Source organism: Malania oleifera, chromosome 10 (genome assembly GCF_029873635.1).
Source record: "Malania oleifera isolate guangnan ecotype guangnan chromosome 10, ASM2987363v1, whole genome shotgun sequence".
In the NCBI taxonomy this organism is placed as follows: domain Eukaryota; kingdom Viridiplantae; phylum Streptophyta; class Magnoliopsida; order Santalales; family Ximeniaceae; genus Malania; species Malania oleifera.
This window is the reverse complement of record NC_080426.1, coordinates 35,484,510-35,501,909: the sequence shown is the minus strand read 5'-3', so window position 1 is coordinate 35,501,909 and position 17,400 is coordinate 35,484,510. Positions and strand designations below refer to the sequence as shown.

The following is a 17,400-nucleotide window of genomic DNA, read 5'->3' as shown; positions in this document are numbered from 1 at the left end:
AACGAACAACATTGTGGTGGATATATCGAAAAAATTTAAAATCTTCCATTTTTTTAATTATTAGGGCAAAAGACATTAACATCCACTAAGGTTTGATAAAAAAAAATATTGACATTTGTTGAGATTTCAAAAAATCTAAGGACTCTTTAGAGGTTTTAAGGATTCTCAAGACCTTCCCAAAGATTTGTCAAAAGATACAAAATCTCCCCTCATAATTTTGCAAAAATGACAAATCTTTTGAGAAATGTAAGTGTCTCAAAAATCAAATGTCAAGGAGTTTGTGACTTTTTTAAAATCTCAGGAGAAGTGAATAAAATTTTTTTAAAATTTTAGAGGATGTTCCTAATTTTTTTTATATTAAAATTTCAGAGATATTATTGTTTTTTGTCTTAATTATTATTTTATATTTTGTAAAAAATAATTTTTAAAGTTAAAAATACTTAATATTATTTTTTGGAAAAAAATAACCATTAAACCAAGCTCGTACTGAAATTTAAGGGCATTTTGGTATTGTTATTGTTTTTTATTATTGTTTTTTCACAGTAAAGAAATAGACTATAAAACCGCATTTGTTTATGTTGTCAATTTTCTGATTCTATTGTCAGTTTTCAATTGTTTGCCAAAAAACTGTAAACCAGATTTTATAATTTTCAGTTATTTTGACAATCTATTGCTAAAATTTTTAATATCCATAAATAGATTTTTTTTTTCGAATTAAATTATTCATTTTATACACTTTTAAGCTAAACTCAAAATTAAATGATTTTATGAATATAAATACAATTAAAAGAAAAACTATACATAAATTCTAAAAAATAATAATAAAACCAAGTACAAAATACTTTTACTAATTTCAATTATCATGCCCATTAAAATTTTTATTATAAAGTAAATTTTAGAAGTATAACAATTAAGTAAAATAATTATAATAGATTTTATTTTTATTATAATAATTTTTTAATGTGTATTCTTAGTAATTTTATTATTTTAATTATATTTTTATAATATTATTTGATTTAAAGAGAAAAATAAATTTTTTAAATTATATGAATTTTATAAATATTAATCAAATATGTTGTTAATTTCTAATTTTTAATTTTATTTATGATTATTGATTTTCATTTTTAAAATTTTTGACAATAATATCATAAGGTTCTATATATATATATATATTGGGTGTGCAGTGAAAAATGGGGCTACTACCGCAACGTGGACCAATAGTGTTTTCTCCATTCTGAAAATTCGATAAATTGCTGTACGGGAGGGTTTATTATACAAACCCAGCAGCCAATAAAGCCTCGCAGCCGTGTGGAAAATAGCCTTGGCCAAAACAAGGACTATAAAGTCATTTCGCACAATTGCCCAATCAAATTTCTCTACTGAGCCACTCCTCGCTCCTCCACGTGACGCAATCTCCGCCCCCCACCGTAGATCCCTGCAACAACTGTACGGACACGAAGCGTAATCGTATTTAATACCGAAAATAACCTCGTCAGATTTCCCAAACTCCAGCTTATTCTATTTCTATTATCCCCACTTCCACCTTCTCTTTCACCTTCTCTTTCTTCTTCCAACTCCACAGGTAGAAAGCAAGAGAGGGAGAGAGAAAGCGAGCGAGAGAGAGAGAGAGTCGACGCAGAAACCGTTTCACTCCACTTTTTCTGAGTTTTATTTGTGCGCCTGAATTATCATCGGAGCTTAGGGTTCTGAAGTTGCGAACAGATTGTTTTACTTTTGGGGAATTTGGAATCTTTGAATTTCATGAATTAGGGTTTCAGAGAATTAACATTTGTTCATGCAATGCAAAAAAGAACCCTAATTTTTGCGGGTCTTATTGATTATCGCGCGGGGTTTTGTGTGCTCTAATGCTGCTGAAGCTGTAGCTGTAGGGTTTGAGTGATTCTCATGGGGAGCACGGGCGAGCCAGATCGAAAACGACGTCACGTCAGCTCCATATCCCCTACTGCTGTCACTGCTAAGAAGCAGCCCTTCTTCCCCTTCACTGAAGACAAAAAGGTTAAATCTTTTATTTATTTATTTGTAATTTCTTTGAATTTGTGCTCTAGCGTTTTCTTGAGATACTCCCAGTTGCTTAAATTCTCCGTTTCTTTTGGGTTGGTACACGCGTTGATTGTTCTGCTGATCTAAATTTGTTAAAGTGCATGAAAATTTCTTGTTGCATAACTTGCATATTCGTTTTTTGAATGATTAATTCGCTTGGTATGATAGACGTGTAATTTTTATTATTTATAAGTACAATTTTCGATGGTTGCAATTGTGGATTTCATAGTGTTCTGTGCCTTGTGAAGCTGTAGATGTGGGACATAATTTTTGGTGTATTACCAACACTGATGCCCTTTCCAATTTGAGCTTTTGTGGTGTGGTTTTGCAGAGGAGTACATCAGTAGTGCTTTTTATAGATGATAGCATGGAAAATGTTAGCAACTGGTTATTAGTAAACAGTTTCCATTTTTCTCTTGATGGATTAACTGCTTGCTTGATGAGTAATTACATAGACACTGTAGATGTAACTGTTTATTTCTTTGATAACAAATTCATTTTATTGAGATTCCTTAATCTAGTTCGAATTTTTTGAAAGTGCATTTTGGGTACTTGTTTTTTAAATAGGTCATATTGCTGTTTGAATGTGCATTTTGAATCGGCTCGGGCAGATGGATAGTGTGCTTAGAATAGCAATTTGTATTACTGAATGCTCTCTCAAGTTCTTTCCCCCCACGTTATAAAAAAAAAAAAAAACCTAGAGAATATGATATGGGATCTTCTTGAAAGTTGTGCATGTATAAATGTTATGCTATTTGGTGCCTTCTCAAAAGCTGATGGTACGGATATTGCGCATATTTTGGTGGGACAGTTATTATGCTCTTAACTTTGTTATTTAAGATAGCATTTAGTGGATTTTTGAGAGAGCTATGTGTGACTCATGATTTTGTGGATAGTAATGCAGAATGCATCCAGGCTATTTTGATATGAACTGCAAAGGTATTTGGGCTACATAATGGGAGGTGGCCACTCTCTCAAAAGCCTAGTGGAAAACTATGACAAAAAAGTTAAAAACCTTAATAGAAGTGTAGTTTGATCCTGCATCTTTGGTACCAAACCCCACAGGACTTGCCAAAATTCTAGTTGCTGCCTTTTACCGATAAGCTGTTTTCCATATCTTCGATTTGGAAATTGTATTCAGTTTGGGAAGACACTTGGGTGGGTGATTCTGCATTTTGTACTTCCTTTCCAAAAGCATCAATTTAAATAGTTCTTTGTGGCTTTTATTGGTGACTAGATCAATGTGTTGTTGCTTCAAGAAAAGCTCCCATTGAAGTTCATTATGAATCTTTGGTTACCCATCCTGAGGTTATGAGCATTTTTGGTGTCCCTTCCAGTCAATAATTGAGGCCTTCATGGTTTTGATATTTTGTTATCCTAGGAAATGTACAAATTGGAGTGGGTTTAAGATCTGGGCTGAAGGTTTTATGAAAATGTATACCAGCTTCTTTCTCTCTTTTAAAACCTTGTGAAAGTAGGTGAGCAGCTTGAAAGTCTCGTCAAACTTATGCTTAACCTTAAAGGCCCATTTACAGCCAATCAGATTCTTAGATGGGTCATGTGGTACTGAAAAGTCCATTTTTGATTGGCAAGGCTTTTAATTTATCCGCAATTTCGCACTTTGTACTTTCCTTGTTTTTTCTAAGCTTTCTCATTGCATAATGGAAATATTTGTTCTTTTTTTTATTTCATATGGGGATGACATCCATTGAGATTTTCATTTTCATAGGTCTCTTAGTGGTAGAGTGGCATTAAAGTGTTATGCTTGTTGAAAGGGAGTTGTCCTTCCATCAGAAAGGATGATTGGTTGTGGGTTCTCGACTCTTTTTGCCACCTGGGGGGGGGGGGAGTTTTGATTTGAGAAAAATCTGTCTTTCCCATTTCATTGTGCTATTTGGAGGGCCAAACTCCACTCAAAGATTAAGGCATTTATTTGGTTGGTTTTTTCTTACTAGAGTTAATTCTTACTAGAGTTAACACTAACATTCTGTTGCAGAGTGGAAGCATTTTAAGGGTTCCTCTTCTGATGTATGTTCTCCAAGTTTTGTTAGTTCCAAATCTGATTCTCACCTGCTTTGACATTGTTGTTTTCCTTGGAGGATCTAGGACAAATTATTTGGATTATTTGGAGGGAGTTTATCTCCTTTAAAAGATTTGGAAGGAGTAGAGCTGGTTCGGCTTTGTGGAGTGCAGGTTCTTTGCTGTTTTGTTGGGTATTTGGTTGGAGAGGAATTGTATTTTCACGGGGAAGGTGGGGTGGTGTCTTGCTCTATGCTCTGGTGTCAGATTCGGTATTTGGCATTGTTGTGGGCTTTCACAGCTGGTTGTTTAAAGGACTGCCTTTTTCGGATTTTCAGCTGTGCTGTTTTGATGTTCTATTTGTTTTTTGTTATTTCAATTTTCGTTTTCATCTTTCTTAAGTAGGATTTCTTATGCTCCTTTTTTATTTTGTATATTTTTATCTTCTTCAATAAAAATTTCTTTTTTTAAAAAATAAAATAAAATATTGAGGTATACAAATATACACATGTGGACATTGATGATCTGTAGGATCAGGATTCAGGAAGCACATTTAGAAGATTTCGGGGTTAAGGATAATGTCCTTTAAGAATCAATTAAAGGATTTGTTGTTGATGCTACATAGTTGGAACATAAGGTTAGTTTAAAGTGGGGCTAAGGAGAGAGTGTAACAAAATTTTTTTCGTAGGAAATTTAAGGTTAGAGAGATGAAGAATTTGATTAGAGAGTTGGAAGCTAGTGGTTGATCTGTTGATACAGATACTGCTGCAATTGAGGAAACTATTACTGGTTCTTTTCAGAATCTTTATCTAGAGGATATTAATTGTAGGCCTGTGAGTGAGGGATGGATATCCCATTTGAGGTTATATGGGGTGTGATTGAATTTTTGGTATGGATGGAAATCAAGGGGATCTGATGGCTTTAGTGTGACTTCATTGCTCTGGTAATGAAAGGTGGTTAAGTTTGATTTGTGGAATGTGTTTTCAAGAATTTAGAACCATGAATCTTTTTTAACACTATCTCTCAAAAAGGATCGCTAAGGTTAATGATTTGCTAATTAATTTGGTTATGAGTGTTTATAACACTATTGATAAGGCTCTTGCTTATAAATTTATTTTGTTTGAAGTTCTCATTCAATAGACGGAAGGCAAATTTTGGATGGTTATCTTGCATCTAATGAGGTTGTTGAATATGTTAGGTGGAAGTAGATGAAAGGCCTAGTGTTTCAATTTTAGATTTTGAGAAAACTTGTGAAAGGTGAATTGGTCATTTTTGATAGAGTTTAAGATAAGAAGGGTCTTGGGCCAAGATAGAAAGGTTTGAGTGGGGGCCATTTTTCCTTGCTCCCTCTTCAATGATTATCAATGGACCACAAGACTTGTTTTTCAACTTCTAGAGGGGTGAGGCAAGAGGATTCATAGCTCCTTTTTTCCTATTCTTGTGGCTAATGTTTTGAGTAGGGTGATAGATAGGGATTTAGTTTAAGGCCTTTTTGTGGAGAACGATGGTTCAGTTGCATTTATAATTTTGCTAATGCTAATGTCTCTTTTGTGTTTGAAAATATATTTATGTAATATTTGTACCATCCCATGTGATGTTTTGATAGTTGTAGGGAGTGTGGTCTTTGGGATTTTCCTCTTGCCAAAGTTGTGTTTGTTTGGTTGGTTGAGGCCTGAGGGTGGCATGGTTGGTGGCTAGTTTGTTAGATTCTCATGTTGTGTTGGGTTGGAGGATGCCTTTCCTAGTATCTTTCAAGACATCGTTGGTAGGCTAGTTTTGGATCATTTTCCCCTTATTTTGAATCCCTCTAGAGTCAAGTGGGTTCTTGCTTGTCTCTAATTTGAAAATAATGTGGCTTTCTCATCCTTCTTTATTGTCCTTAGTTGAGGACTCTTGGGGCAATGACTCTAGAGGGTTGGGAGGGGTTTAGGTTTATGAAGAGGTTGAAGATCCGAAGGTTGCTTTGGGAAGTTGCAATGAGGAAGTCTTTGTTTATGTCATAGTAGTCAAAGGTGCACCAAGGCGCAGAGAGTGCTTGGAGCTGAGGTGAGAGGCGTGAGGCGAAGGTGCGTGCGCCTCATGAAGGTGTGGCGCACAATTATAATTGTGTAAAATGCCTATTTGGGGTAATTGATATATGAACACATCTAGTAATATTAAAATTTAAAATGCCAAAACATTCAAGATCAAAATTGGAAATTTAATGAAATTGCTAGGTCAAAGGCCAAAAGCATCAACATAGTTCAACATCAATAGAAAAGAGTACAGTAAAAGTTTCAAAGTCTAAAATCTAAAAATCCTTCTTAATCATTGGTCATCACTCATCATCAACTAAGTCTGCCAAGATATCATCATCTTCCTCTTCGTCATTATAATTTTTTTCTCCAACATCTTTTTCCTCTCCTTTCTCCTTTGCACTATCCACTTGGATCTCATCCTCATCTACAAGTTTCGACATTGTGGTCCGGCCCCTAGCACTGCTAGATGAAGCTCTTCCTATAGGAGATGATGACATATTTTGACTTATTCTTGATCTAGTGTGATGTGGGGGGTTATTTACTCCAGCAGCTCTAGCAACAGAACCCCAAGTCAAAAGATCATCTTCAAACACAAGTTCATCATCCTCATTGGAATCGCCATCCATCATACCAATCAACCACTCATTACCATCATCAATATCCTTTAGAAGAATGGGATCAATGGTGTCACGCTTGTTGTATTGACGCCTCAAAGTTCGATTATATTTCACAAATACCAAATCATTCAAACATTGCTGGGATAGCCTATTTCTCCTTTTTCTATGAAGCTGCAAAAAGTTTAAAGTAATATAGTAAATAATGATTCTAAAAAGTAGTAGACTGGTAGTTCATTTCTTTAATCCACGATATACTGATGACTTACATGTTGGAATATCCTTCGATTTCTTTCGCAATTGGTAGCACTACACGTGAGGCTAAGGATTTTCTTAGCAATCTTTTGCAAGTTTGGTGCCGATGATCCAAATGACATCCACCATTGTGCTGTTATAAAATAAATTTTAAATGAATACCTACTAGCTAAATAGCAAAAATAATTTTAGATAGAAAGAGGTAGTAAAAATGCCATTTCACTCGGTGCTTTTATCTTGCTTTGTCTCACTACCAAATCAATTCCAAAGAGGCCACTAGTGCTACTGTACTTTTCCAACCCATGTAAAACTTTATCTTGCATTTCAAGTGTTGGCACTAACCTTGCAATACATTTGTACAAACCCGCCATGATTTCTTTGTCTTGCGTAATGTGGGGGTTTGAATAGAAAAATACTGGGTTCAAGTAGTGTGCAGCTGCATGCAAAGGTTGATGGAGTTGGCATCCCCACCTCATATCAATAATTTCAAATGCCTCCTTGAATTAATCCTATCTCTTAGTGAAAGCCTTAGCTATGGCTTCCTTAGCCCAATCCATTGCTTTATAAATGCATCCCATTGCAGGTTTCTTTTCCCCATCAACCAAACGGAGTACATGGACAAGTGAGCCTGTCAACTTAAGAGCATAGACAATGGTATTCCAAAAGATAGGCATCAAAACAATACTAGCTGCTCTTTTGCCAACTGCCTCATTTTCCAATTAGTAGTATTCCAATCTTCAGAAGTAAACATCTTTCTCAAATTGTTCTTTTGAAGTGTATTGAATGAAGCGTGATGAAGGCAGTTGCAAATCTTGTAACTGCAGGCCTTAGTAACCCCTTTCCTCCAGTGAACTGTCTCATGAAGTTCACCCCACCAACACGGTTATAAATATAACCATTAAAAAATATTACCTTTTTCAAAGTTATATGAATTGAAGGCATCTTCCTAATATGGGTAGCACATGGTGTCCAGTAAAAATGTGGCCTCTTTGCTTCCAACAATTTCTCTGTTAAAAAATCAAGGAATGAAATCCTTAAAATATTAAAATAAACAATATATACACTATAGAATGTAGTTTTAGAAATAAGAGAAATAAGTTCTTACCTGCTGCAACATAGTTTGAAGCATTATCAGTTACTACTTGAATCACATTTGATTCTCCAATTTCCTCCACCATCTCATCAAGTAATTTGTACATTCTATGTGCATTCTTGACAATATTAGAAGCATTAATAGACTGGACGAACATTGATCCTCTTGGAGAGTTCACTAAGAAGTTTATTATGTCCTTATTAGTAATTGAATCTCTTCAATCATTAGACATAATCCAACATTCATATTTTGTCCATTCCTCCTTTTGGACCTTTATCAACTCTTTCATTCGACTAACTTCTTGCTTTAGGAAAGGAACTCTCACTTCATGATAGCTAAGTGGCTTTATTCCAGGACCATATTGCCCAATTGGTTCAAGTGCCATTGCAAAGTTGTCCAAATGTACAACATTAAATGGTATTCCAACATCATACATCCACCTAGAAAAATTGGCCATTGCCTTTTGTCTTAATTCTTTCTTGCACGCCTCATTTATTGATGTTTGCTTCATCTTGCTTTCTTTCCTAGCTTGAACTGCTTTCTTTGGATCAGGAGTAAAAAACAAGTCTATAGGCCCCTTCTGTTATGGTTTCTTCAAGGTGGATTGGTACGAACTTTGACTTCGACTTCCACTTCCATCACTAAGCACTCTTTTGCCACGAGTGTCAATTTCCTGAACTTCATCCTCGTCATCTTCACCATAATGATCTATGTCATCAAAGTTAGGCAATAACTCATTTTCCTCCTCCTATATATTTTTCAACATATACTCCCTAATCTCCTCACGTACATGAGCAGGGCACTTGGAGCATTCTTTTACATTTCAAAATCCTTCGACAATATGTTGTTTTGCCCGAAATATTCCTCCTCTTGTGATTTTGCCATAAAAATTGCGAGTCAAATTATTTCTATTTTTTTATCATCCAAATGTACATACTTCCATGCAGGATCTTTCTTTGCAGAGGCAGAGTTACCACTTCCATAATCCATTTAAGATTTAAGACCTGTTATCCTAACTGCAAGAGCAATGTATCATATATTTCAGAAAAATGTATAGTTTGTAAAATGCATTTCCAAACAAATTACAAAACAGTAGCTAAATTCAGTAAAAAAAAGTGTTATATGTTAGTTATAAACTTGCATTAAACTACATAATTAATTACATATAATATTATAAGAAGAAGCAGCTGGCAGCTGGCAGCAGGCAGCAGAAGAACTGAAAAAGAAGAAGAAGAAGAAAAATTGAAGAAGAAGACGAGCTCACGAAGGGCCCCTGCTGATATGAAGGCTTGAAGACGAGCTCGTGAAGGCCCTCTGCTGGTTCGAAGGCTCGAAGACGGGATCGTGAAGGGCTCTTGCTGATTCGAAGGCTTGAAGACGAGCTCTCGAAGGGCTCCTATTGGTTCGAAGCAATGTTTTAAAAGGCGAAGGCATATGGCGAGGTGTTTTAACCCTCAAAAGGCGAGGCATAAGCCTTAAGGCGTTGGGGCGTAAGCCTTTTGAGAATTTGTTTTTTAAGATAAAAAATTATTAAATAAATTATATATATTAAAATAAAGTAAAAATTAAGAAAATCGCAAATATAATGTGAAAAGGAAAAACTAGATGTACTTCGCAAAATACTTGGCCATTCAAAAATTGCTAACTTGAATACATGACATAAATCATGACAAGAGATAGCTATGCCATTACAAAATTCAAGCTATTTTCATGACGTAAGATACAAGTCTAGTTATTTTGGAAAGGTTGAGGTTCAAGAGTTTTAGAAGTAAGCTCATATTATGACATTCCTTTTGTACAAACATGTAGTTAAAATTTTCTGACCCATTCTAACTTGAGAATCACACACCCAAAATGCGTAAGCCTCAACTAAAAAGGTGCAAAATGCGTGTTTTTTTTTGTAAAAATGCATAAGCCTTAGCATGTAATGCATTGGCCTTTTTGGAATTTGGTAGTTTAGATTGAGCCTCAAGGCATTTTAAGCATGCCTTGCCTTAAGACGAGCCTCAATTGAGCCTTTTAAAACATTAGTTTGAAGGCTCGAAGATAAGCTCGCGAAGGGCTCGTGTTGGTTCGAAGGCTCGAAGACGAGCTTGTGAAGGGCTTTTGCTGATTCGAAGGCTTGAAGACGAGCTCGCGAAGGGCTCCCACTGGTTCAAAGGCTCAACGATGAACTCACGAAGCTCCTGCTGGTTTGAAGGCTTGAAGACGAACTCATGAAGGGCTTTTGGTGGTGTTGTGTTGATTTGAAGGGTCGAAGAAGAAGTGTTCCAGCTGATTTCGTGTTGGCTCGAAGAGTTGCAGATGAATCCTGTTGGTTTGAGTTGAACGAGGGCTAGGGCTCGTTTTGGCTATTTCTTTGTTAATAGGCTAATAGCTTCAAAACTTTCAAGGTGGGACTTATGATGCCTGGTGCATCAATGTGCCTTAGTGCGCCCCATGCACCTTTTAAAGGTCGCCTCGCCTCACTAGTGATGAAGCGCTGGCCTTGTGTCCTCTTTGCGCCTCGCACCTAAAGGTGCGCTTTTGACTACTATGGTTGATGTGAGGTTTTATAAGGTTAATATCTTGAATGAGATGGAGAATATTGGTCATGTAGAAGTGTTGGGTACTCTTTCGGAGGACTTAGCTCATAGAAGGCCTTAGGTGGAAATGAGTTGCAGGATGAAGGTTAGATTTAAGTGGGATGAGGGGGGGTTTTTTCATAGATATGCTGGAGGGTGAGGTAGGAGGACTGTAATTATGGGTGTAAGGTTCAAGAAGGATATTTGGATTTGGATGTTTGCTTTTCCTTCTTTTTGCAGCTCTCATTGCATCTTGATGCACTTATCTCATCCTTGTTTTCGGACAGCTTTGAGGTTGATTGGCACTGTCAGCTTCGTCCTAACCTTAATGATATGGAGGTCAGGGAGGTTTCCATTCTCTTGGGGTTTTTTCTTGCCATCATTAGGTGGATGTTAGGTGGTTAGATTCTTTTTGTCACTATCATCCTCTTTTTTTTTTTTTTTGGGGGGGGGGGGGTTGGGGTGGGGTTTAGAGGGCTGGTGTTTGGATAAATTAGGTGTTTTTCTGTTGTAAATCATTCTATGCTCACTTGAACCGATCTTTTCATCCTTCTCCTCTTGCCAATAAATTGTGGAGGGCTGTAGCTCCTTAAAGGTAAAACCAATAGTATTAAGTGGCTAACAAACCAATGATTTGTTGTAGGCTTGTAAACCATACAAGGCTTTATACCTAGAGGTTTGTATTGTGCTATGGTACTAATGATTATCATGCTCACCTATTCTTGCGTTGCTTTGTAGCTTGATGTGCAAGGGACAAACTTCTTGGCCTATAGGGAGAGTGCTGAGTGTGCTCCTATTCTTTAAAGGCCTTCTTGTTGATTTTAGAGGTTTTGGAAGGCGTAAAAATGATAGGACCTTGTGGCGGTGTTTTATTTTTGCTCTTATTTGGTTGGATAGATCTTGGGTCTTATGGGGTTTGATTTGGGACACTATAATTTATAACGTCCTCACGGGTGTTTATTATAAGGCGTTTGGGCATTGTAGTTGGATGGCTCCTTTTTAACATATTTTTGGTTCTTGTCTTATACTCTTTTGAGGATTTCTCATCCTTTGTACATTATTCTTTCTTAATGTATTCTTGTGTTGCTTTGTAGCTTGATGTGTAAGGGACAAACTTCTTGGCCTATGGGGAGAGTGCCGAGTGTGCTCCTATTCTTTAAAGGCTTTCTTGATGGTTGATTTTAGAGGTTTTGGAAGGCGTAAAAATGTTAGGACTTTGTGGCGGTGTTTTATTTTTGCTCTTATTTGGCTGGATAGATCTCGGGCCTTTTGGGGTTTGAGTTGGGACACTATTATTTATAACGCCCTCACATGTGTTTATTACAAGGTGTTTTGGCATTGTAGTTGGAAATAATAAATTATGGTTTTAAATCACGGCAGCGGGTAGCGTAACGTAACGGTAATGAGTGTAACAGGAAGCGGGAGTAGCGGATGTTACATAACGGGAAGCGGGTGTAATGGCTGTGAATTTTTTTGAAGCATGCACAACCTTGTGCATGTTAGCGTACTTGCATGTTTTAAGCTTTTAGCCATTCTTAGAAAGAGTTTTTAGTGTATTTTGGATCCTTTAGTTCGTGTAACTAAGTTATTTGGTAAGGGCAACAAGTTTACATTTGTTTTAAACCACCATTGATAGAAAAATTATGTGTGTGTGTGTGTGTATTTGTACTTCTCATTGTTCTTATCTATGATAAATTCTTATGTGTGCTAAATTAATTAATTAAACAAAATACATTATACACTCCATTAATCTATTAGACACATAAGACATACGAATAATATAAATATAAAATAGCTAGAAAAGAAAGAAGGTTGAAGTTGAAAAATAAAGAACATAAATATCACATTACTAATATTATCAAAATAAAATATTTTCCTAACAAGTTAGTATTTGCAAATTGTTAATTAATGCATCTATTGTTAGTATTTAAAGAAACAGTAAATTTTGTATCATTGTCATCCTCATTATAATCCTTTCCCCCTCCTGCCACTAGGTATATTGAGAATGATATATGAAAGAGAGGGAAAAAGTGAGGAGAAAGTAAAAAATAAAATATTTTTTTGGTGTAACAGTTCTGTAGTGGTTACGTAATGGCCGTAGCGGCCTTTATGTAACGGTCGTGGTCCGTATCGGCCGCTACGGCTGTTGTGATTTTTATTCCCACTGATTTCGCAGTGTGTAACGGTCGTGGCCTTTATTTAAAACCATACTTGGATGGCTCCTTTTTAACAGCCTTGGTTCTCTTCTTATGCTCTTTTGAGGATTTCTCATCCTTTGTACATTATTCTTTCTTAATGTATTTCTTTTTTAAAGCCACACGTGTGAAAATCATATGATCTTGCATGTTTTTGAGTTGGCATTGGAATTGTTTAATTTGTAAGTGTGGTTTTGCTACCATTAACTTGGTTTATGATGTGGTTTCTAGTTTTTTTATGTGGTATTATGCAGTGGCCTTTTGACTTATGTAGATTTTATTTTGGGTGGGAATCTTCTCCTTGTGCGTTGTTGGAATCAAGCAATATTTCCTTTATGCCTCTAAATTTTTTTCCTGGGTTTATGGTTCCTATAGGAGTAGCATCTACACTGGAAAGGATTAGTAGGTACTTTCTTCTATTGGCGTTGGGGGGAGACGAGGGAACATATAATGAGTTCGGGGGTTTGTAAGTTCGGCCGTTCAGGTTGAGGGGGGCTTTTTCTCATTAAGTTGGTGTCTAAATTGACTCTTAAAGCATTGCATGGGAAAGCAGTTATTTTTGGCAAATTTATCAAGAGTAAATTTGGTTTACCTGCAAATGGATGGGATGCTGACGTTGAAAATAGTCTCATGAAAGTCCATGCAAATTTATCTCTCAGGCTTTACCCTTTTTCGTCCCCCATATTAAGTACAATGTGGTCATGGTTCTTGGTTTAATCTTTGGGTAGGACAGCATGATGCTTCTCCTTCTCTGTTTCTTCTTTCTCTGTGTCTGAATGTTCTCATCTCGTATTTTCTGGTTTTTAATGAAGATTGTGTTTCCTAGGATTTTCATTTTCATAGGAATCTTAATGATATGGAGGTCGATGAGCTTTTTGTGCTTCTTTGTTTGTTGGATTCTTTTCAACCTTCCCATGGAGAGGATATGGACATTGGATGCTCATCATTTTACTCTTTTCTTATTCGTTCCATCAATTACTTGAGCTAATTTTTTGTGGAAAGCTAAGGTCCCCTTTAAGCTTAAGGTTTTTTGTGGGGAATGGTAGTTTGAGTCATAATACCAACAATCAGTTGCAGATTAGAAGTCATCATAAGGCTTTGTCTTTTGATGTTTGTGTGATGTGCTACTTTTCTTCAATGTTTTCTTGCTTGGGGTTTATGGAACAAGCTCTTTGGTTTACTTGCTTGTTGGGTATGTTCCAACTCTTTGGAGGCTGTTTTGTTGACTGCTTTCGAGGCTTTGAGAGGAAAAAGGGTATGGGCAGATTATGGTGGGTTTCCATTTTTTTTGTTGCTATTTATGGGTGGTTGGCTTGACAGAAATGCTTGCATGTTCTATGACACCAATGTATGTCCACTGATTTGAGTTGGGACAGTATCATATATACGTATTTTCATCACTTTGATGTTTTGGTTTCTCTGATTTTCTTCATGATCTGTTGGCGGTGTTAGTTTGATCTCTTGTATAGTTTGTTCTCGTTTTTTGTTGTTGTTTTTTTTTGTTTGTTTTTGAAATTTATTTTTAGGAGGATTTCTTAGCCTCCTTGTATATCCTTTCGTATCTCAATAAGATTTTCTATTTTATAGAATGGTGTGGTATTTCGCAGGTTGTTTCATTTACAGTAAGATCTTTTGAAGTGGTGGTGGTGGGGGGCAATTGGGAAACATGGAAAAATTCTTCTCTATTTTGTCAAAAAACAGCTGGAAATGAAAAATGTCTTGAAATTTTGAAATATTCTATAGTTTCATTGTTGCATTGTTAATTGAAGGCTGGATTTTTGATGGTTTGTCTAGAAAATTATTTCTTCGACCAAGCATTATGAGATTTGAAATGAACTTTTAAAAGTTGCTTGCTATCCCTGATTGATTGTTACTACTTACTATAATCTACCAATGCTTTTTCCAGTAAATCATTTTGGCAGCATCTGTCATTTTCCGTCATTCTGATTATCCATAACCATGGTTTTCACAAGATGTGGGTTCTTCTGGGCATCTAGAGTGGAAGCAGATAGTTGACCTATAACTGAAATTTAATTGCTAGATATAAGAAGCTGACATTCTTTTGCATGGCACTGGAGATTTGAGTCTTTATTTTCGGCTTTAAATACTAGTGTACTTTTTGCTTTTTTTTGCGCCTGATGGTGATTCTGGGAGTTGTTTTTTCTTCCACTGTTCATTAATTATTGTTCCCATTCACCTTGATTAGAGCAATTGAAGGCCACGGTTGACAAGGTGATGACAGATTGCCTATAATTTTTTTTGGTAACAAAAGTAGAGATTTCATTAATAAGAGAAGAATTTACAGAGGAGAATAAGACATCTTGTTGTTCTGGATTAAACTAGAAGAAATAAACTAAAAAACAGATGAAGACTAGGAAAAATTTAACTTCCAATAAGCCAACTCCCTTAAAAGCATCCAAAGCCAACACACCATAAAGAGGGCCAAGTATTGAATCTTCTCCCAAACCAGCTGCAATTTTTCCCCGAAAAAATCTGTGCATTATGCTCCAACCAGAATCCCTACAATGAAAAAATGGCACATTTCCAAGGTGCAGCCCTGTCCTCCTTCCAAAACCCTCAATAGAATGCCTGCAATTCAAATGGGGGCTGACAGCTGAGCCCACTCTAGGCTCACAGGGTGGGCCCCTGTTGAGTGCTGGAGCTGCAATAGCTTGTGGCTAGAGCAATGAGAGGGAGGCCCAGCAGAGAGAGCAGTAAGGATAACGAATGTGAACCCCACTTGGTGGGCTGCAGGAGCAATGGGCAAGTGCTTGGCAGTGTACTTGACGAAAGGGGGCACAATGAGAATACCCTTCATCGCTTGCCAGGTGTTTATGGTAAGCTCTGGAGGGTAAGCTGTCAACTCACATGTCTTGATTTCGATTCTTTGTGGGATCAAACTGTATTAAAGTGGATCTCGTTCCCTTTGTGTCGTGGAGGTAGCTGATCAAATTATCATTGGTCATCTATTAAAAATCAGCAAATATTGAAAGGACAAAAGAGTTTTTTTGGAGCATTTCTAGGTATATTGCACATATTTTAGTATTCTAGACACAGTCTGACTTGCTCATGCTTCTAAATCACTGAAGACTGTTACTGGTGGCCCTACTAGGTATTGTCTGATCCATGGAATCTTGAACTTCTTGTCAATATTTCTGTTACTGAGGAAGACAATAGGAGAACATCTAAATGCCTCTTTAATTTGCCAGTTGAAATTGCTGTATTATTTGATATTTACTTCTAATTTATGTCAATGAAAACACCTGGTTATCCTGAGTAATTTTAGTTGACAGTGGATATTAAAAATTATACTTTTTTGCCATAAGTTAGCTTCTTGTTTTGAAATTCAGTTTGCTTAAGGTATTTTTATCTGATGATGTAGCTTGATGCTGCTGTACTTGAATATCAAAATCAAAAGCTCATACAGAAGTTAGAAACTCAGAAGGCTGAGCGTTTTGCTCTTGAGAATAAACTATGTCAACTTAAGGAGAAGCAGCAACCATATGATACCACATTAACTGTTCTTAATAAGTGCTGGGAAGGGGTAATTACCTTCTTTTTTTCTTTTCGAAAAAGTATTTTCCTTTATAATTAATTTTATATTGTCTTCTAGACCTACCCAGAGCACACACCGACGCACACATTCTGCATTTTGTAACACCTGGTGGCAAAATAATTTCGTACTTTTTTACTAGCTTGTTGATGACTTGGGCTCGTGTTCCATTCGCACAAGAGATTCGGTGATCAGTGGACAAGATGGACATGGTATGCATATACTGAATGCAAATGTTGAGGATTGCCAGCATTACATATTTATTTATTTATTTTAGTTTTCAATCTGTGCCTTTTTCCTGTATTCTGAGTTTGTCATCTACCCCATGTTTCCTTTGAATTTTCACTCATCATAATTAGCATTAAATTAAGCTCTTTTGACTTGCTCTATTAATTAAATTTCTGGTTGGCTATAAAATTTGGGTGAGGAATACCCCTCAACGCCCAAAGCCCATTTTATGTTAACTGGTAATAAATGGAAATGGAAAACCAGTAGAATTATTTCACTTATTTTTCTACTTGAAAGAGAATCCCAATCCTCCTCCTGATTTCTCTGTTTATTGATTTCTAATTTGTGTTTGGTTCATGAAAAATTTGTGAGAGAAATAAATAGCAATTGTTTAAAATACAAACCAGTCTAGCCCTACTTTATCCTTTTGAAAGTTAGATAAAGGATTATTGATAATGGTTTTGTAATTTGCTCCTTGTTGATCAACATCTTAATTTTATCAAACAGGGTTAAATAATTTGCTAAAAGGGCAAATAATTTTTTTGGATGATGATGGTTTTTGATCTGGTTCATAATTCAGAGCTTTATTCAATCTTCAAGATCTCAAATTTAAATTTACCAAATGTAATATGCCTCTTTTGGAACAAAAGGAACAGTGGAATGACCTGCCATAACTTCAATTCAAGATAAAGCAGTTCATCATTTTTGTGTTGCGAGTGTTTTTGGAAACTTTAATAAAGTTAATCTGATTTTCAACCTGGCCTTAATGGATTTTGGTCCTATCATGTGTGAAGGCCTGC

General features: G+C 36.1%; 1 protein-coding gene across 2 annotated transcripts in view; it reads left to right on the top strand.

Annotated features, from left to right (window-relative positions):
• The first annotated feature begins 1,509 nt into the window (after positions 1 to 1,509).
• The window catches only part of LOC131166244 (E3 ubiquitin-protein ligase BRE1-like 1), a 57,386-nt gene continuing 41,495 nt past the window's right edge, over positions 1,510 to 17,400 (top strand). For both annotated transcript variants that reach the window (XR_009139775.1, XM_058124595.1), the window contains exons 1-3: positions 1,510 to 2,016; positions 16,202 to 16,363; positions 16,515 to 16,584. Coding sequence is in view for 1 of the 2 variants with exons in the window: in XM_058124595.1 (XP_057980578.1) it covers positions 1,906 to 2,016; positions 16,202 to 16,363; positions 16,515 to 16,584 (343 nt within the window). In the remaining variant the exon portion in view is untranslated. The remainder of the gene's footprint in view (positions 2,017 to 16,201; positions 16,364 to 16,514; positions 16,585 to 17,400) is intronic.